This window comes from Pseudorca crassidens, chromosome 4, assembly GCF_039906515.1.
Source record: "Pseudorca crassidens isolate mPseCra1 chromosome 4, mPseCra1.hap1, whole genome shotgun sequence".
In the NCBI taxonomy this organism is placed as follows: Eukaryota; Metazoa; Chordata; class Mammalia; order Artiodactyla; family Delphinidae; genus Pseudorca; species Pseudorca crassidens.
Genome location: NC_090299.1, coordinates 106,174,392 through 106,193,017, shown reverse-complemented (window position 1 = coordinate 106,193,017; position 18,626 = coordinate 106,174,392). Strand labels below are relative to the sequence as shown.

Here is an 18,626-nt window from a genome sequence, read left to right as displayed (position 1 = left end):
CGCGTGGGCTTCAGTAGTTGTGGCACATGGGCTCAGTAGTTGTGGCTGATGGACTGTAGAGCACAGGCTCAGTAGTTGTGGTGCACAGGCTTAGTTGCTCCGTGGCATGTGGGATCTTCCTGGACCAGGGCTCGAACCCGTGTCCCCTGCATTGGCAGGCGGATTCTTAACCACTGCGCCACCAGGGAAGTCCAAACAGAGACTTCTTATACAGTTAGTTTTCATTAGTCCTGAATTCCATCTTTGAAAATTCACCTACTTTATAAAACGTATTTATACACCCAAATTATAGTGCTTTCTCAGTCTTTCATAGAAATGCACAGAACGGTGAAAATTTTGAGTTGTTCTGCGTGCATGTTTTCCGCTGAGGTGATGCTCTCTGCCTTCTTGTTTCAGCTCTCATACTGTAAACAAGTGTCCTTTCCATGGTCTACTTAGTGCCACATTTTCCACATTTTTGTGCCTTTTGTTGGTGATTTCAAATGGCCCCCAAGTATAATGCTTAAGTGCTATCTAGTGTTCCTAAATGTGAAAAGGCTGTGATGTGCCTTTTGTAGAATATACGTGTATTATTAGATAAGCCTTTTCAGCATGGGTTATAGTGCTGTTGGCTGTGAGTTCAATGTTAATAAATCAAGTATAATATATTAAATAAGATTGTATTTAAATAAAAACACACATAAAACAAGCTTATGTATTGACTGGTTAATGCAAATGCTGTGGCCAGAGACTTCAGGCACCTAGCCCTGTATTTCCCCTTGGAGCAGTGGTTCAGTATTCATTAGTTCAGTGTTCCCAGTGACTTTACAGAACATAACTACCATGAATAATAAGAATTGACTGTGTATAATTCCCTCCACTTTTTTTGTCACAGATTGTCTTTTAAAACCTTGTAAAGTGAATCATCATTATATTTTTGTAAAGTGGATCATCATTATATTGTCTTCATAAGAAGTGTTTTAATTAGAGTTTATATACATAACCAAGAGTAAACATCATAATATATAATATGCCTTAAATATAAGGGAATAGTAACTCTAAATCTCTATGATCATTTAAAATAACCATATTTTCTTAACTTTCCTAAAGTGGACATAAATATATGGTGAACATTAATTGTTCATGGCTTGAGCACCCTGAACCAATGCTAGATTTTGTACATTCAATGCATATAAACTGATTTCATTATAGCATAAAACTGACCTATTGCTGTTTGATAATGCTTTCAATAAATATCTCATAACACAGCATCTAAATATTTGAAGGACTCATGGTTAAGTTTGATTTCTATCCTGGGTAAAATTCTAGAATGGATTATTAAGGGAATGTTGACCAAATACAGATGAAAACATAGTAGGGGCACATGCAAGGTTCTTTCCTTGAGTATGGAAAACTGTACAGGGTAGCGGTGATATAATTTAGCATTTGCCTGAAATTTGATGTTGCTTTAGGAGTTTACCTGAGAGAAATGAGGATTGTGAAATTATTTGAAAACATGTCATAAGAGGAACAGGGAATGTTTCTCCTGCAGATGAGAAGACTCAAGTTGAATATAAGGGATATTTGTTTTCTGTGGTTCGAAGAGGCAGAACCAGGCTTAAAGATGCTACATGAAGGTAGATTTCAGCTGAAAGGAGCTACTTTTGGAGGTAGAGTTCCTTTTTATAGGATGCTAATAGTTGCTTCATTTTTCTCATTTCTGTGTTTATTCCCTTTTTTTTTCCGTTTTCTTTATAATAGCTAACAATCAATCAAGATGTCAGCTAAGCTGAGTTCTCATCCGTAGGCTGTAGAAGAAAATCCATTTCCAAGTTTATTATTGTTGGCAGCAGAATTTAATTCCTTGGAATTGTGGGACTGAGATCCTGATATTCATACAGACTGTCAGCTGAAACTGCTCTCACCTCTTTGAGGTCGCCCACATTCCCCCCATCTTCACATCAGCATGGCATTGTGGAATCCTTGTGCTTTGAATCTCTGATTTCCTTTTCTCCAACCAGCCAAAGAAATCTCTTTGGTCTTCCTGGGGTCATGTGATAAGGTCAGGCCCACCCAGATAACCTTCTTATCTTCAGGTCAACTATGCTATATAGCATAACCTAATCATGGGGATAAAATCTATCAAATTCACAGTCCCAAAGATTATATAGAGTGTGTACACCAGAGCTGGGTAATCTTGGGAACATTTTAGAATTCCTAGTATACCAGTGATTGGACAGAAGCGTCTCCATTTCTTTGAGAACCCCGAAATGTCAATATCTTTAAGTCTTTTCTCTGTGGCTGTTTAATTTCTTGAGAGACACATCTGCCTGTTTCTGTCTAGTGAATTATAAATGCTGGCTGCCAGCATTTTGGGAGCTGAGAGTAGAAAAGGGGCTAAGGATCTCACTGTTTATCATGCATATGTTCACTTAATCCTCATTTTCAATTTAGTCTTATCTCTTCCTCATCTATACCCAATATCTTCTATCCCAGGGTCTTTCTGGTTTAGTCTCTTTAGAGAATAATTATCTGGCTGTGCAGTTTGGGATGGAGTCTTAAATGTCTGACTGCTCCTCACAGGTATTCAGCCAGTCTCTCTGTTTTCCAACCCAAGCCTCACCCCTGAACCTGGAACCTATATATAACTCCTGAGTCCTATTGGGTTGATCACTTTGTTTCTCGCTTATTTCTATGTTTCTGCTTATTCTGTTCTGCTAAGTCAGTTAATCTCCTCTTTACTATGTCTTCGTGAATATTAGCTTTGATTTACAAATTTCTTCTAGTTTTATCAAAGATGGAGTTCCTATTGTATTTTAGTTCTCCTTTGAGTAAGTTCTGAGAAGAAAAAAGGGGGAAATAATTGTCTTAAAATCATCTTGAAATCAAAAATCTAGATAATCATTTAATACACCTTTTCTCTGAAATTATATGGTTCTGCTCAATTGATTAAATGTCATAACTTGGAAAGAATAATTTGGTCATCGTGTATCATTTCTGTTATTTGATCTTCACTGATTAATATCTGATAATTGAATAAGACCAGTAAAAAAAGATCACCATAATCCAGAGTAGCTAGATAAATTAATTTCCAATCACTGTTTATTTATTTGAAAGGTTACTATGTATTTCTTAGGTTACTTCCTAGTTATTTTTACTAAAATAGTTATCTTTACTTATGAAGATATGAGAAGTTCATAAAAATTTAATATGGAATATTTTATTTTAAATGTTATTTTTTTAAAAAACAGGGATTACTTTCTTCTGATCTGGACATATCCTCTTGTTTAGTTCTTTTTTGTCACTGACAAATAGTTGTTACATAGCCAATCTGAGTTGGCTAAAATATTGGAGCTAATTCTCTCATGTGAGAATGCATCTGTGATATTGGTCTCAATAATGTTAGGATACTTAACTAACCACAGATATCTTATTGAATAAATACTATTATAGCATGTTCAGACTACAGTTGGCTTTTAATATTAGTGACACAAATTATGCAGTAGGTATCAGTCTTACCAGATTAAGACTGTTTTTATCCTTTGTATGTCTTGATTGTAGCAGACACTAAATTTGACTGCTCTGAACATTTGTTATATCTAAATATCTAAAATCAGAAATGCTTTTTGCAATATTTATTCCGTAAGATGTAATATTTCATATCTTGGATTTGTCAGAAGGAAAAGCAAATGCGTATAAAGTTTTTTTAAAATAAACTTCAAACGCAAACTTATATGATATTATTGAGCCCTTCCACTATTAAAAGAAATCTGTACAGATATGTTTATTATCATTTGGGAGATCTTTTTGGTCTTTGTCTTAGTTAAATAGTTTGTTTTAAAACCTCTTTAAAATAGTGTTTCTTAAACATTAATTGCGTTTGAATCACTTGGGGATCTTTTTTTAAAATGCAGGTTATTGATCAGTAAATTTTAGGGTCTCAGATTCTGCATTTCTGACAAGCTCCCAAGTGACAGTAATGCTTCTATCAGTAGTTCATGAACCACATGTTGAGTAGTGGGGTTCTGTAATATCCATTATAACATTAGTTGTTTTATCTTCAAGTTAGAGCAAAGGTTCTTAATCCTGGCTGTGCATCAGAATCTCCTTAGAGCCTTTAAAGTATGTAGATCCCTAGGCCTTCCTTTTACTTACTGAATTATATCTTTAGATATAGGAGAGTTCAGCATCTGTACTTTGGAAAGGCTCCACTGATGGGCAGCCTGGATTAAGCAGCACTGAGTTTAGAATGTTAGAGATCAGCTTTCTTAATAGTGATATGTAGAGTAGCAACAAGTTGTGTTTCATGTACATGGTAACTAACCATTTCTGCTTTTGAAATTTTAAAAAAAATTTGTCTATTCTGAATATTTTTTAGATATGGTGTTTTTAGACATGATTTTGGGTGTATGTAATAAATTGTAGTCGTAATTTGAAGCAAATAGGTACTCATAGATAGGTTATCTTTTATATAGCCTATAATGTCTTATATGGCCATTTTTTGGTCACAAGTGGTAGTAGCCCAACTAAACATTCTTAAATGAAAATGGGCATTTACCAAAGGTATAGGTATGGTGCTGGCTTCTGGCACTACTAGTGTCAATGAGTCAAATATAACTTTATCAGAACTGTCTCCTTCCTATTTCTCTGCTCTCCTCTCCTCTATGTTGACTTACTTTGGGCAGTCTTTTTCTCTTTGTGGTGATAAAAGTGACCAAATAGCTCATGACTCACGATTTAGCAACCTTTGAGCATAGGTTCTTCTTGCAAACGTATGGCAGAAGTCTGAGTGAGGACACCCGACTGTCCCAGCATAGACCAACGACCCATTTCTAGAACCAGAGAGTCACAGAGTTGAGCACTTATGGACCACATGGAAGGAATAAGACTAATAGAAAATTGGAGAACAGTGATTTCCCAGAAGATTCTGGCCAGGCAATATATATGTCCAGTGTATCATTTGGAGTTTAACATAAATAGAGTTAAGTAACTTGAATTTTGCTTTGTTTCTCCTTTTGGGTATATCTGAATTGGTGTGAAAATAATATAATAGGAATAGGCAAATTATCTACGGCTGATGGTAAAGCCTTTGCAGATCCTGAAGTGCTTCGGAGGTTGACATCATCTGTTAGTTGTGCGTTGGATGAAGCTGCTGCTGCACTTACCCGTATGAGAGCTGAAAGCACAGCAAATGCAGGGCAGTCGGACAAGTAAGTGTATTTCCACTGTGATCAGTATAAAAACATTTTCTTAAAAATAATTAAAATAGCTAACATTTACTGAGCATGTATTCTGTGCCTGGCAGTATGCTAACCACTTTACCTGTGATATCTTATTTATACTCACAAAAAGCCTTAGGCATGGATTTTGTTTTTATTCCCATTTTACTCATGAAAAGCAGAAAAGAAGTAACTTAAGATTGAATAGGTAACAAGTAGCAGAGGTAGGACGCCAGTGTCTGTCTGACTACAAGGCTGACTTCTTAGCCAATATGTTATAAAAGACCTTTTGCTTTTTTAGATTTTGTTTTCTTTTAATGTTTTGGTGACAAAGAAGTAAATGATTTCTAATTAGTCATGCCATTTTCTACTTCATGTGCATAGTTCTGACCATTTTAAAGGGCAGGGTTTTTATTTGTTTATTTGTTTTATGAATGTTCAAAAATGTCAGAGATCTAGTTTCCATAACTTGAATGTAAGTGAGTTCCAGGGATGTTATTTTTATTTGTCCTATAATTCCTTTTATATAACATTTCACGTTTAGTAAGAACTCAGTAAATATGTTCTGACTTGGCCTTTAAAGTTTTTCTGATGATGTTATGCAATAAAAACCAATCACACCATCTTGTATATAAAACAGTTATGGGTAGTATAATGAAAAATACAATGCCAAGGAAGCAGCTGGAAAAGAACCATTAATACATGTTACTACTGTCTTCACCCTTCAGAGGCTTCTTTTTTTCCTTTAACTGAAAAGAAGCCATTAAGCCATTTTATTTACAGTTGACTCGAACAACACAGGTCTGAACTGCACAGGTCCACTTATACACAGGGTTTTTTTCTTTCTCTTCTTCTTTCTTTTTTTTTTTTTCTTTTGGCCATGCCACGTGGCTTGTGGATCTCAGTTTCCCGACCAGGGATTAAACCCAGGCCACAGCAGTGAAAGCCAAATCCTAACCAGAGAGCTCCCAGCACAGGTTTTTTTCAGTAGTGAATACTACATTGCTGCACAGTCTGTGGTTGGTTGAATCCATGGATGCAGAAACGTGGATATAGAGATATGGAGGAACTGCATTTATGGAGGGCAGACTGATTAGTTATTTGCAGATTTTCAGCTGAGTGGAGTGTGGTTACCCCTAACCCCTGTGATGTTCAAGGGTCAACTGTATTTTAGCAGTTACCTTTAAATAGTTGAAAAAAATGAGAATACTCTTTTATATATGAGTTTAGAGAATAAAAAATAGCACTAAAGAATTGTCTTATATAATAGTGTTTTTATGCAACATCTTTTAGTATTAACAAGAATGTGAATTTGCTGTTTCTCTTAACTCTGTCTTCATTCATCTAAGTTTTCTGTTTTTATTAATTTATTTTACCATCCTTCTCATAGATTGACTCTCCTTCTTTAGTTAACTTCCAGTTCTATTCCTTAGTTAACGTTCAGTTTTACTAGCCTATGATATTATTGATATTCTCCAGATATTTTTTAATGTGCCTTCTGGGACTGGCAAGGCACCTTGAAGAGTATTTTAAAGCTAGTTCAGCAGGAAATAGAATAGAAAAATAAAGAGTCATAGATTCTTTGGCACTGACACTACTAAAAGTGATCAGCAAAACACTAGGCCATGTTTGTGACAGTCATGTTTGTTCAGCAAAGCTTGAGAAACAGTGGAGCGCGGTGGGTGTTTTGTGACAGTACAGTTAACAAGTAGACAAAATATATAGTATGGCATACAATGATACGATTATGGGCAGAAGAAATTGAATGCGGAAGTGCTAAGGCAGTGTTTGGGGTTAGGGATCATGTTGCATTTTTAGTACGGTAGTCAGGGAAACCCTCATTTAAAAGGTGGCTTTTTAGCAAAGACCTGAAATAGATAAGGCAAGTGAGCTGTGCCTGGGAGAAGCTTTTTTGTCAGAGGGATAGCAGATACATAAATCTTGGAGTTACAGCTTAATTAGCATTTTTGATGAAAAACGGGAAAGCCAATTTGGCTAAAGCGGAAAGAGTAAGTGAGAATAGTAGGTGTTGAAACCAGAGAAGTAAAGGGAGGAGTTTGAGATCCTACCACTGGACAGGTCTTATAAGGATTCTGACTTTTACTGTGGGTAAGATTAAAGGCCAGTGGAGGATTCTGAGCAGAGGAGTGACAGGTCTACTTCCTTTTAAGCAAGATCTCTCTGGCTCCTTCACTGAAAAAAGCCTGAAGGAGAGCAAGGGTAAAAGCAGGGAGACTGCTTAGGAGACTTCACCATAATCTTGGCTAACGATGATGTTCTTAAAACTGGGTGGTAGTGATAATATAGGTATAGAAAACAGGTATCCATGGATGATGGCTTTAGTACCTGAAGTGACAGGGCCATGTTTTAAGAGGAGGTTGTAAGAATTGAGGTATATTTGAAATAAAGAGAATATTAATGAAGAGACTCGGAATTAGTGTTTTTCTAAGAATGGATTTTAGCCGCAAGTGAAGGAATCTTTAGAAATGTCCATAGTTGAAATTCTTTTGGAAGATTTACAGGGCAAATGCTTTACTCTAAGTATAATTTTCTGTTGTTCCACCACTTTCTCCACTCTCCTTTTGCTTGAATTAAGCCTTTGCCTTACCTGGATATTTTTCATACTTCCCCAAAACATGATGGCATAAGTAAATACTTCAAAAAATAATCTCCTTCTCAGTTATTCATAGATTAGTCAAAATTACATGCTCACAACTTTCCTATCTGATTTCCCTTTACTTGATTGAAGAACTTAGGCATTTATAATTAGTAAAAGTTTTACCCATTTCATTAAACCTTATAAAATTTTTCTAGTGACTAAACAAACAGAAGTGTAATTATAACTTGTATTTCCTTCATGTGATTTTTCTATACAATTTTATGTTTTAAAATTTTGGATTTTTTCCCTACTTATAGTAAATTAGACTTTATCTTTCAGTTACATGATTGAAAACATTTTGTAATGGGGATAATTTTAATTCAGTGACTTTTATATGTAGATTTTAAAAACTCAGTCAACTGAATCATTTAAATTTCTTTTTGTTATGAGTCATATTGAAATAATCATTCTTTTTAGCACTACTGTCCAGATTAATTTGAAAAAATCAACACTTATGCTGGGCAATTTTTTATATTCTTATATCCTGATATTACAATATTCTTCCCCCAATAGCCGCAGTTTGGCAGAAGCCTGTTCAGAAGGAGATGTAAATGCTGTGCGAAAGTTACTCATTGAAGGGCGAAGTGTAAATGAACACACTGAGGAAGGGGAGAGCCTCCTTTGTTTAGCTTGTTCTGCTGGATATTATGAGCTTGCACAGGTTTGTATTATCAAAATAAAGCTCACAGTTTTTTGATTGTTTTAATTTGGCCTGTGTATTAAGGGAATAATAAACTAAAATCAACCATCAGGCTCATTTCAAGAAATACTTTTGTTAGATACATTTTTTTTGTTTATTGGCTCTTTTGTTTATTGGCTCTCTAACATGACTAGGTAGGTGTTAACATAAATATATGTTCAAAAACTTTTGATGAAAATATCATTTTCTAATATCCTTTAAACTTTTTCTTTCATAAGGTTTTGTTGGCAATGCATGCCAATGTGGAAGATAGGGGGATCAAAGGTGACATTACACCTTTAATGGCTGCTGCTAATGGAGGACATGTCAAAATTGTGAAGTTGCTGCTAGCTCATAAAGCTGATGTCAATGCACAGTCTTCAACAGGTTATGCATACTTCTTTTTCAGTTTTTAAATATTAACACCCTCTGATAGTAATTAATTCACATGAAAGTGATCATTAGTGATGCTTTCACAATTATCAGTGCTGCACATTTGTATATATCTGTGCATTAGGCTTAAAGTACATAGAATGTATCTTGAATGAAATTTCTCCTGTTTTGTGTATGAGTGCTATTAACTGGCCTTGGTTCTTTTATATTAAACACTGTTAAAAGGACTATCCTCTTGGAAGTGGAGAGGATGGTCTCCACCTCTCAAACCCAAGTTTCCTATTTATCAGGGGAAAATGGAAGGGAAGATAGGGAGAATAAGAAGGATACGCAACAGAAGGCAGGTCTGTCATTGCCTAGTGTTAATAAATTGCGGCCTATAGAAAAAGAAAGTATTATGAAAACATTATGTTACACAAGAGACAATGTTAATCTAAATCAGTTTTTTTTTCTTTCAAATTTGGGCATAAATGGATTTGTGTAAAAGCTCTAAAATATATGAAAATATATTTTGTGCATTTCCTTCATGCAAGATTTTTAAATTTATTAAATATTTTAAATAATTTTAAAGGTCTGCATGTTCTGGTTTGCGGGGGTTTTAGGAATTCTTATTTTACCCAGAAGTTAACTTTTTTTCCCATGTAAAATGGGAGATTTTTATCATTAAGAGGGAATGTTTTTGAAATTATTTTAACTTTGGCCACCATTTAACTGATGTGTAAAGTTGTGGTGAAAACAGTACGTGATTAAAAGGAACGGTATGAGGTATATCTATATATGATGAATAATTATAATCCAAAGAAAAAATAAAGCTTGGGAACCATTTCTCTGATTAAAGTTAGAATCAGTGTAACTTTTTCCTCATGTGGGAAGTTAGTTTCAGAATTGCTCAGTTCTTTTATAACTCTACAATTGTGATAAGTGTATCTGATTTTCCACATGTGTTTGACCCTGATTTTTAAATGGAAAGAATAGGGAGTTGATTTCAGTAAGATAAAATGTAATGAAGAAAAGAATTATATATATAAGTGTAATAGCTAAATTTATTAAGATTATAGTCTCTCATTTCATTTTTGTCTTTGATACTAAATAAACCTCTGTTTTATTTTGGTATTTTATGTTAATGTCTTTGTTTTTCTTCATTCAAATAGGCAATACAGCACTTACATATGCTTGTGCTGGAGGTTATGTAGATGTTGTAAAGGTGCTCTTGGAATCCGGTGCTAGTATTGAGGACCATAATGAAAATGGTCATACTCCTCTTATGGAAGCTGGAAGTGCTGGACATGTGGAAGTAGCCAGATTGCTGCTAGAAAATGGGGCTGGCATTAATACGCATTCCAATGAATTTAAAGAGAGTGCCCTTACGTTAGCTTGTTACAAAGGTACAGTAAAGAACTTTTTTTTTTAAACAAAGTTTTTAAATTCATGAAATGACAGTTACTTCATATAGAATGGTTAGTCACTTAAAATAAAAAATAAAATATGGTAGTAGTATATAGTACGTTATAAATAAGTGTTTAAAGTGTTTTAGAGTTTAAAAGTTTAATATATAAAGTTTATATATTAAACTTTTAAAATATACATTCAATATTATAAATATTGTCAGTGAAAAATGACTGTTGATCCAGTTGTTTTATTAGAAACAGTTATTTATTTTTAATATGCACTGTACTTTTTAATGCTTTTGCTTCTCAGAGCATTTTGCCTGGTTTACACAAAAGAATCCTATTGAATCCAGAAGCGTTTAGCCTGTAAATTTAAAGTAAATGCAATAAAAGCTAGAATGAGGGGCTTCCCTGGGAGTCCAGTGGTTAAGACTCCACGCTTCCACTGCAGGCGGCGTGGGTTAGATCCCTGGTAGGGGAACTAAGATCCCACGTTCCGTGCGATATGGCCAGTAAATAAGTAAATAGAAGCTAGAATGATTTATTAACAATAAGGTGCTTAAGCTATTTCTCATGATACCAAGAAGAAAGGAAAAGAATTGAAGAGAAAGGAGGATATATGAAAAGGAAAATAAAAAGTGGTGTGGAGGGAGTTTGTATTCAAAAGAACAATTTTAGAGTATCATTAACACGTTTAATAAAGATAGAGGGAAGAGCTGGTTGAAATTGAGAATACCTACCAATATATAGCTGTACAAAGGGGGTACATAGTGTTCTAAATGATGTCAATCAACCTGAAAATATTGATAATAGAGTAAAATATCTTCTTTGCGGGGGGCAAGATAATTGTCTGGAAAGATACTTGGTCCTCAGCTAGTTAATCTAGATTCTAAAAAGACAGCCACAGAGCCAGACATTTTTCAGAATCAACCTTTTTGACAGATAAATTGCTATAAACTAAGAAACATTTTTTTTTTAAAGAAGATGTTGCGGGTAGGAGTTTATTAATTTATTTTATTTATTTTTGCTGTGTTGGGTCTTCGTTTCTGTGCCAGGACTTTCTCTAGTTATGGTAAGCGGGGGCCACTCTTCATCGTGGTGCGCGGGCCTCTCACTATCGCAGCCTCTCTTGTTGCAGAGCACAGGCTCCAGATGCTCAGGCTCAGTAGTTGTGGCTCACGGGCCCAGTTGCTCCGCAGCATGTGGGATCCTCCCAGTCCAGGGCTCAAAACCGTGTCCCCTGCATTAGCAGGCAGATTCTCAACCACTGCGCCACCAGGGAAGCCCTAAACTAAGAAACTTTTTAAAAAGAAAATTTCATGAAATTTTATACCTGCATAGCCCATTCACTTCAATGTTTTCTACCATCTGCAGCTGTGTCATGATTGTATCATAAAATAAATGATACATTTTTGACCCAGAGGCATCAAGAAAAAGCTCTTGCAAGGCAAGGTATAAAAGTTAAGGAGGAAAAAAAAAAAGTTAAGGAGGCACTCACTCTCGATGGCTGAATCTTCACGTACACTAGCTTGTGAGTGAATGTCTCCTTAAATTTTGCACCCAGGGCTTTGATTCCTTCACCCTTGTGTTGGACCTCCTGTTGTTTTGTTTCATTCTATCAGTACTTCAGAGTGGCCAGGGTTTTGTGAGGTCTTTTGGAATAACTTCACTTAAAAAACATGGCTAAAATACTCCTTAGACACATAAGTGACTAAAATTTAAGTTAAATGTAAAAATGTGCTCTAAAGGACTTTTGATTTTTTTCGTTTTACAGATAATTCAGATTAAGGGTACTTAGGAAGCACAGCTGAGGTCTCTTACTTCTCCAGTTCTGTTTAGTAGTTACGCAGAGGTTGATCTTCATTGGGAGGGGAGAAATTAAGCCTTGGGGCAGCCTCTCCAGGGCAGGCCGATTGGGTGGCTCTGTCTTACCTTTCCATTAAATACTTTTGAAACCGGAACTAGCTCCATTTTACTACTGAGACCCAGCTGGCCAGTGAGCTTTGAGATGGGGCTATATATAACTACTCTTCCCTCTCTCCTATGCTTGTAGCCCCACCCTGCTGAGGTTGGGGCTTGCAGGCTTTCCTTAGAGAAACTGGATATAGAACTGAGCTGGTGGAGAACATCTCTACTACTTCCAAGGATCCATGGACACTCTTACTTTCCCCTATTTCTGGTGAGGTCTCTTAGGATACAGATTGACAAGGAGGAGATGGGGAAGGGATAGAATTCAGGCTGAGACTTAAACATTGATGTGGATCTTTGGGAAGGGAGAATGACAGAGAGGAAGGAGAGATAGTTTGTTAGCAAAAACAAGGTATGGCAGGTGCTACACTTATTCACCAGAGTTAATTTTAACTGTTCATGATTCTGCCATCCACTCCTTCCTCCATTTCCAGTTGACTGAAAATTGACTGCAGCTCATTTCCAGATGAAGTTGGAAAAAAATTAGTCACTTTTCTACTGTTTCTTACATAGTATCTGAAGTCCTTTTTAAAATATAATTTATGCTCATTGTAACTACTCACAAGGTAATCTTTATCTGAACTGAAGCATATGGTTTATTTGAAACTACATAAATATATGTGTGTGTATATATATGTGTGTGTATATATATGTATGTGTATGTATATGTTTATATCTAAATAAATGAATAAATATAAATGGTGTTGTTTCAAGAATATTTTTATATATATGGTTTCCAACTTACAAGCAGGTTGTTCCTAAAATGTCTGTGAGTTAGTTATGGAAACTTAAAGCTCATTTCCTCATAGAAATAACTTCAATGATGATTATCATCCCAGGCTACTAGTTCACAAAAACTAATTTAGTCTATAGTATAAATAAAATAACTATGGCATGCCTGGGCCCTAAAAAGGTTGTAGAGGGGATATTCTGGGTGTTGCATTTTAGGGCCACCTTTGCTCACCTACAGCAAGGATTTTAGTAATAGCAGTTTCTAGGGTAACAGGGTAAGGAGTAGAACAGCACAGATCACTTATATAATTTGTGTTGGGCAGTTGAGGGTGGCTTGTAGCTGACTTTAGTATTATGGTAATAAATGTATTGCTGTAAGTTAAATACAACTTTTCAAAATATTGTTAATTTTATTTTGGGGGAATAATAAAATATTTTTAAGTAATCTTATAAACTTTTGGTTTAGGACATCTAGAGATGGTGCGATTTCTTTTGGAAGCAGGCGCAGATCAAGAGCATAAAACAGATGAAATGCACACTGCTTTAATGGAGGCTTGCATGGTAAGATTGGTGAAATACATACATGAAATATATTTATATATTAGGTAGAGACAGAGTCAGTGTATAGTGAGTGCCGTTTCCTTGGGTTCAAAGATTCTGTTTATCATGACTTGTGGATCAGAACCTCAGCTATCTGAGTTATAAGAGCCAGTCGTGCAGTATTAACTTCTATCAGAGGTGCTTTCTGAAGCTTTGTAGCACTACCTTCATTTTCTTAGTCTCCCATAGTTATACTGGTTTTATGTAATTGGCACAAAAAGTGACTTCTTAAAAGTTGATCAAGGATATTAAAAATGAGAACATAATCCACAGAGTACGCACATAATACTAAGTAAAACATGTTCATCAAACCCGTAATTTAAAATTTATGAAAAATTTGCAATTAGAATATTATCTGCATTACATAATTCTCCCTCTGTCATTCTCTTTTTCCAAAGATCCCTTTCCAGAGACTTTCCCTTCCCAAAGATCCTCTATCATGCTCTTTTCTCAGCCTTGAATTCCTTTTTTTAAGAACTTTTTTTTTAATTTGTACTTGAGAATGCGTAATAATAATACTCTTAAACTTTTGTATCTCAGTCTATGACTTGTGGCACAGAAATGAATCAGAATAACATTATAGGCAGATTTATGAGAAAAACACACCAAAGATAAAGCAGACCCCAAATTTTAAGTTTCTTGTCTCAACTTCCCTTCGGAGAATGATTATTGAAAGGATGTTAAATTTTAATTACTAATTTTAAAAAAATTAGGTAGCCATTTAAGACTTGAGTTATTTTTTGTTTTTCTTATTGCCATACCAGTGTTTGCTTTAGTAAATTATTCTTTTGATTAAACAAATTTTCTGGGAGGGTTTTGAGTTCCCCATCTGTTAAAATAATATCCTTCTCTAGGGTTGTTGTGAGGATTAAATGACATAATGTGTGTAAGGAACTTAAAGCATCCTTGCCACCCCCATTAGAGAAACAAACTATATGTAGATTAAAAAATTAAACTGGAATATTCTGTAGACCTACTTTGCATGCAATATAAGTAAGTGTTATAAGTAGATGAAAAATACTAGTAGGGGCCATACGTTTTGGAGACTTGCTAAGAGACTGAGGTTTTAAACTGAACTTTAAAGGAAATGTAGGAGTTGACTACTTAATGGAAGGAGAAAATTCTGAGCTAAAGGAACAGCAAAGTAACCACAGGGATAAGACATTAAAGTTGTGTAATATGGCAAGTACCAAGGCAAAAATGGGCATGACATGTTCAAAAGAAGATGAAATGTCTGTGAGGTAATACAGAAGGAAAAAATGTATCAAAGGAAGAAAGAATGGAAAAGTGAGCCTTGGGGTTGCCAATATTTAGGAAAACTGTGAGAAAGGGAGACTGGTAAAGAAGACAGAAGATATTAAGAGAGAACTTCTTTTTCTTTTTCTTAATTTTCACTGGCATTTGATTGTCAAACAACAAAGGAATTACCATGTACATATTGTGTTCCCTTTTCCCATCATGCTCAATTCCCCCACTCCTCTAAAAAGTATTGGATTTTTCTTTCTCTACCTAGCCAAAACTTTGCTTATCCTTATAGTTCCTATGAAAATCCTACTTTCCCTTTCTAAACTTTATACTTTTAGCATTTAAGCTTATACTATGCAGTGTTGATGTTATCTCACAGTAATCTCTTATCTTATGTGCTTACTGTTTTTTTTTTCTGATGGTTAATAAGCTTTTTGATTGAAGATATTTTTCTACATATTTTATATCCTCAATTGCTATTTACTACTAGAGTAAACTGTAGATATGTCTTAATTAATGCTTGCTTACTCACCTGTTAAATGTAGATTTATTCTTATTTGAATTGAGATCAGTAAACTTCATTGTATAGCAATTGAGAAGTATTTTTAAAGATTTTTTAATGGTGCTGATTCAGTTTTTTTAATTGCATTGTAATCAGGATGGCCACGTTGAAGTAGCTAGGTTACTTCTTGACAGTGGTGCCCAAGTGAACATGCCTGCTGATTCATTTGAATCACCATTGACTTTGGCTGCATGTGGTGGGCACGTGGAACTTGCGGCTTTACTTATTGAAAGAGGAGCTAGCCTGGAAGAGGTCAATGATGAAGGTTATACACCATTGATGGAAGCTGCTCGTGAAGGACATGAAGAAATGGTGGCGTTACTTTTAGGCCAAGGTAACCAATACCAATCAAGACACTAACGCATAAATGTGTAAAATGTAAGATTATGATTTTATAAAATTGAATTTATTTCATTTTTCTAGTAGATTTGTAATGAGGTGCTATCACAAAAACTAAAGATGAAATATTTTCTTTGAAAACAGCTCTCATACTGTACTAAATAAAATCAAATGGACTTCTTTACTATTTAAGAGCTTTCAGAGCCATTTTGTGCTGTGTGAATAAAAATAGAGAGAAGCGGGGGTGGGATAGGGTTGTAGGTTATGTAGGGGTATGTATGAGATTCAGCATTTCTGCAGCTAATATATTGAGAGAATGCCTCTTAGGGCAGAATACCTATTAATAAATATTTGATGTTTCTAGTGTTTCATAAAGTACACTATGGGAAATCTTGCCATAAGGACTAACTTGATGAGAATGCAACAATGCATGTATAAGAAGCTGTCAAGGAGCTCAGTACACTGTGAGCTTCTCTTTTGGGGAAAGTGAAACAGTTACTTGACTGTATTAAGATACCTTAACTTTAGAAGTAATCTCGCATCTCTATCCATATTGGTAGCCTGGTTTTATATCTCTTTTAGTAGTAAAGGTTTTGTTTGTACAAATTTAGGAATGGCACATTTTTAAAAAACCTTTTACTGAGAGGTAATATTGACTAGAATTTTAAAAGCATAGTTTTTGGAGCAGACTTTTTAGTTTGAATCACAAATCCACTGCTTGCCGATTTTGTAACTTTAGGCAAGTTTCTAACCTTCTGTGCCTCAATTTTGTTGTCTGTAGGGTTGTTGTGGGAATTTATAGATGTGTTTAAAGCTTTTAGAACACTGTTTGTCATATAGTGTCTGTTAAGTGTTAACTGTGGTGATGGTGGTTGTAGTGATGATGATAATGTTGTTGTGACCTTGGGCAAGTTAGTTAATCTCAATTTCCTTAGCTGTAAAAATGGAGCTAACAATAATATGTAAAATGCTTTAAATATTACCTGACAAATAACAGCATATTGAATATTATCTATTATTATTTTCATCAACATCTTTATCATCATTATTTTGAACCTTTATAACTAGGGGATGTGGTTTATTTTCTAAGGCCTTAAATCACATGACTTGTACCTTCTAGCTGAATAAATCTTATTCCAGCAGTGTACGTCAAATATGGACTAGTGGATGTGGTTTTGATAGTTTTCTTTATTTTTAACTGCCTCCTAGAATAGGGGAGAGGTACTTCATCATTTAGTAAATTAATATAAATATTCATTTTTGAAGTATAGTTTACTAGGAAATAATAATGTTTTGCTTATCTCTGGAATAAGTTAATGACTTTCTTTAAATAATTAGAATCTTTATTTTAGGAGCAAATATCAATGCACAGACAGAAGAAACTCAAGAAACTGCCTTGACTTTGGCTTGCTGTGGAGGCTTTCTGGAAGTGGCAGACTTTCTAATTAAGGCAGGAGCTGATATAGAACTAGGGTGTTCTACCCCTTTAATGGAAGCTGCTCAAGAGGGTCATTTGGAGTTAGTTAAATACTTATTAGCTGCAGGTAGGCATTTTTGCATTTGGGAGTTTTTTTACATGATTTATTTAAGTAAAAATATTGCAATGCAAATAGCTTTTTTTTGATGTATGATGCACTGAATGTGTATAGAAAAATAATGTGATACATTTTTTAGTGTATTTTGAATAAATAATTTACCTTATTGCTGTTTGAAATATCTGCAGTTTTAATTTTAAGCAGTAATCTATTTCTAATTTTTTTTCTTTTTTGCTTTTAAAGATGCTGACAGTATTCTCTATTTCTAGAAATGGATAAGGCTGTTTTGTCTAATTTGAGGAGATATGGCTTATCTAGAAGAAATTTCAGTATCCACATTTGTGTCTTATGATTCTTTTATTAAGGCTGTGTATCTAACACTACTGCAGGAGCTAATGTTCATGCAACAACAGCAACAGGGGATACAGCACTAACATATGCCTGTGAAAATGGTCATACCGATGTAGCCGATGTCTTACTTCAGGCAGGAGCAGATCTGGTAAGCTATGTCACTTTCTAAATCTTAATATTTAAAGCTAAGACAAGAAATTAATTGAAAGGAGATTATAGACAAAAGGTGTTTCTTTACTTCTGATTTTATGTTGGCCTTTTTGCCATTCTTTATCTCATTTAGTCATATTTTTTTCCTATGCTGTTTGGTGTCCATTCTTATTTTCCTAGTTAGCAGGACTATCCAGTCTACTACCCCTTTTCCCCTACAAAAAAGGGAAAATTTTGTGTTTGATATGTTAATAATTAATCATAATAATTAATACAGATCTTCTCTTAAGTACTTAGCTATTTTTAGAAGCTTTTCTGATCTGTCATAAAAAGGCAAATATGGCTTAGAGGCATTTCACTGTAGTTTAGGAAATAAATTGTACCTATACCATCAAAGCATTATTAAGTAAAGGAGTTAAAAAGATAAGTATTCAGTAAATAATATTTTCCCTCAAATAACTTTTTATTTAGTGAGAAGGATGAAATACTGAGGTCATTTTTTAAAATATTTATTTATTTATTTTGGGCTGCATTGGGTCTTCGTTGCTGTGCACAGGCTTTCTCTAGTTGCGGCGAGCGGGGGTTACTCTTCGTTGTGGTGCGCAGTCTTCTCATTGCAGTGGCTTCTCTTGTTGCTGAGCACAGGCTCTAGGTGCGTGGGCTTCAGTAGTTGTGGCACTCAGGCTCAGTTGTGGTGCACGGGCTTAGTTGCTCCATGGCATGTGGGGTCTTCCTGGACCAGGGCTCGAACCCGTGTCCCCTGCATTGGCAGGTGGATTCTTAACCACTGCGCCACCAGGGAAGTCCCTACTGAGGTCATTTTAAGG

At 35.0% G+C, this 18,626-nt stretch overlaps 1 protein-coding gene across 10 annotated transcripts in view; it reads left to right on the top strand.

Annotated features, from left to right (window-relative positions):
- ANKRD17 (ankyrin repeat domain 17) overlaps window positions 1–18,626 on the top strand; it is a 163,841-nt gene that overhangs the window by 77,212 nt on the left and 68,003 nt on the right. For 7 of the 10 annotated variants that reach the window (XM_067736246.1, XM_067736245.1, XM_067736239.1 and 4 more), the window contains 8 exons: window positions 5,033–5,189; window positions 8,371–8,518; window positions 8,776–8,923; window positions 10,081–10,314; window positions 13,484–13,578; window positions 15,521–15,758; window positions 17,116–17,307; window positions 17,664–17,797. In XM_067736246.1, coding sequence (XP_067592347.1) covers window positions 5,033–5,189; window positions 8,371–8,518; window positions 8,776–8,923; window positions 10,081–10,314; window positions 13,484–13,578; window positions 15,521–15,758; window positions 17,116–17,307; window positions 17,664–17,797 — 1,346 coding nt within the window. The remainder of the gene's footprint in view (window positions 1–5,032; window positions 5,190–8,370; window positions 8,519–8,775; window positions 8,924–10,080; window positions 10,315–13,483; window positions 13,579–15,520; window positions 15,759–17,115; window positions 17,308–17,663; window positions 17,798–18,626) is intronic. The other 3 variants (XM_067736247.1, XM_067736241.1, XM_067736240.1) reach the window with 1 other exon arrangement.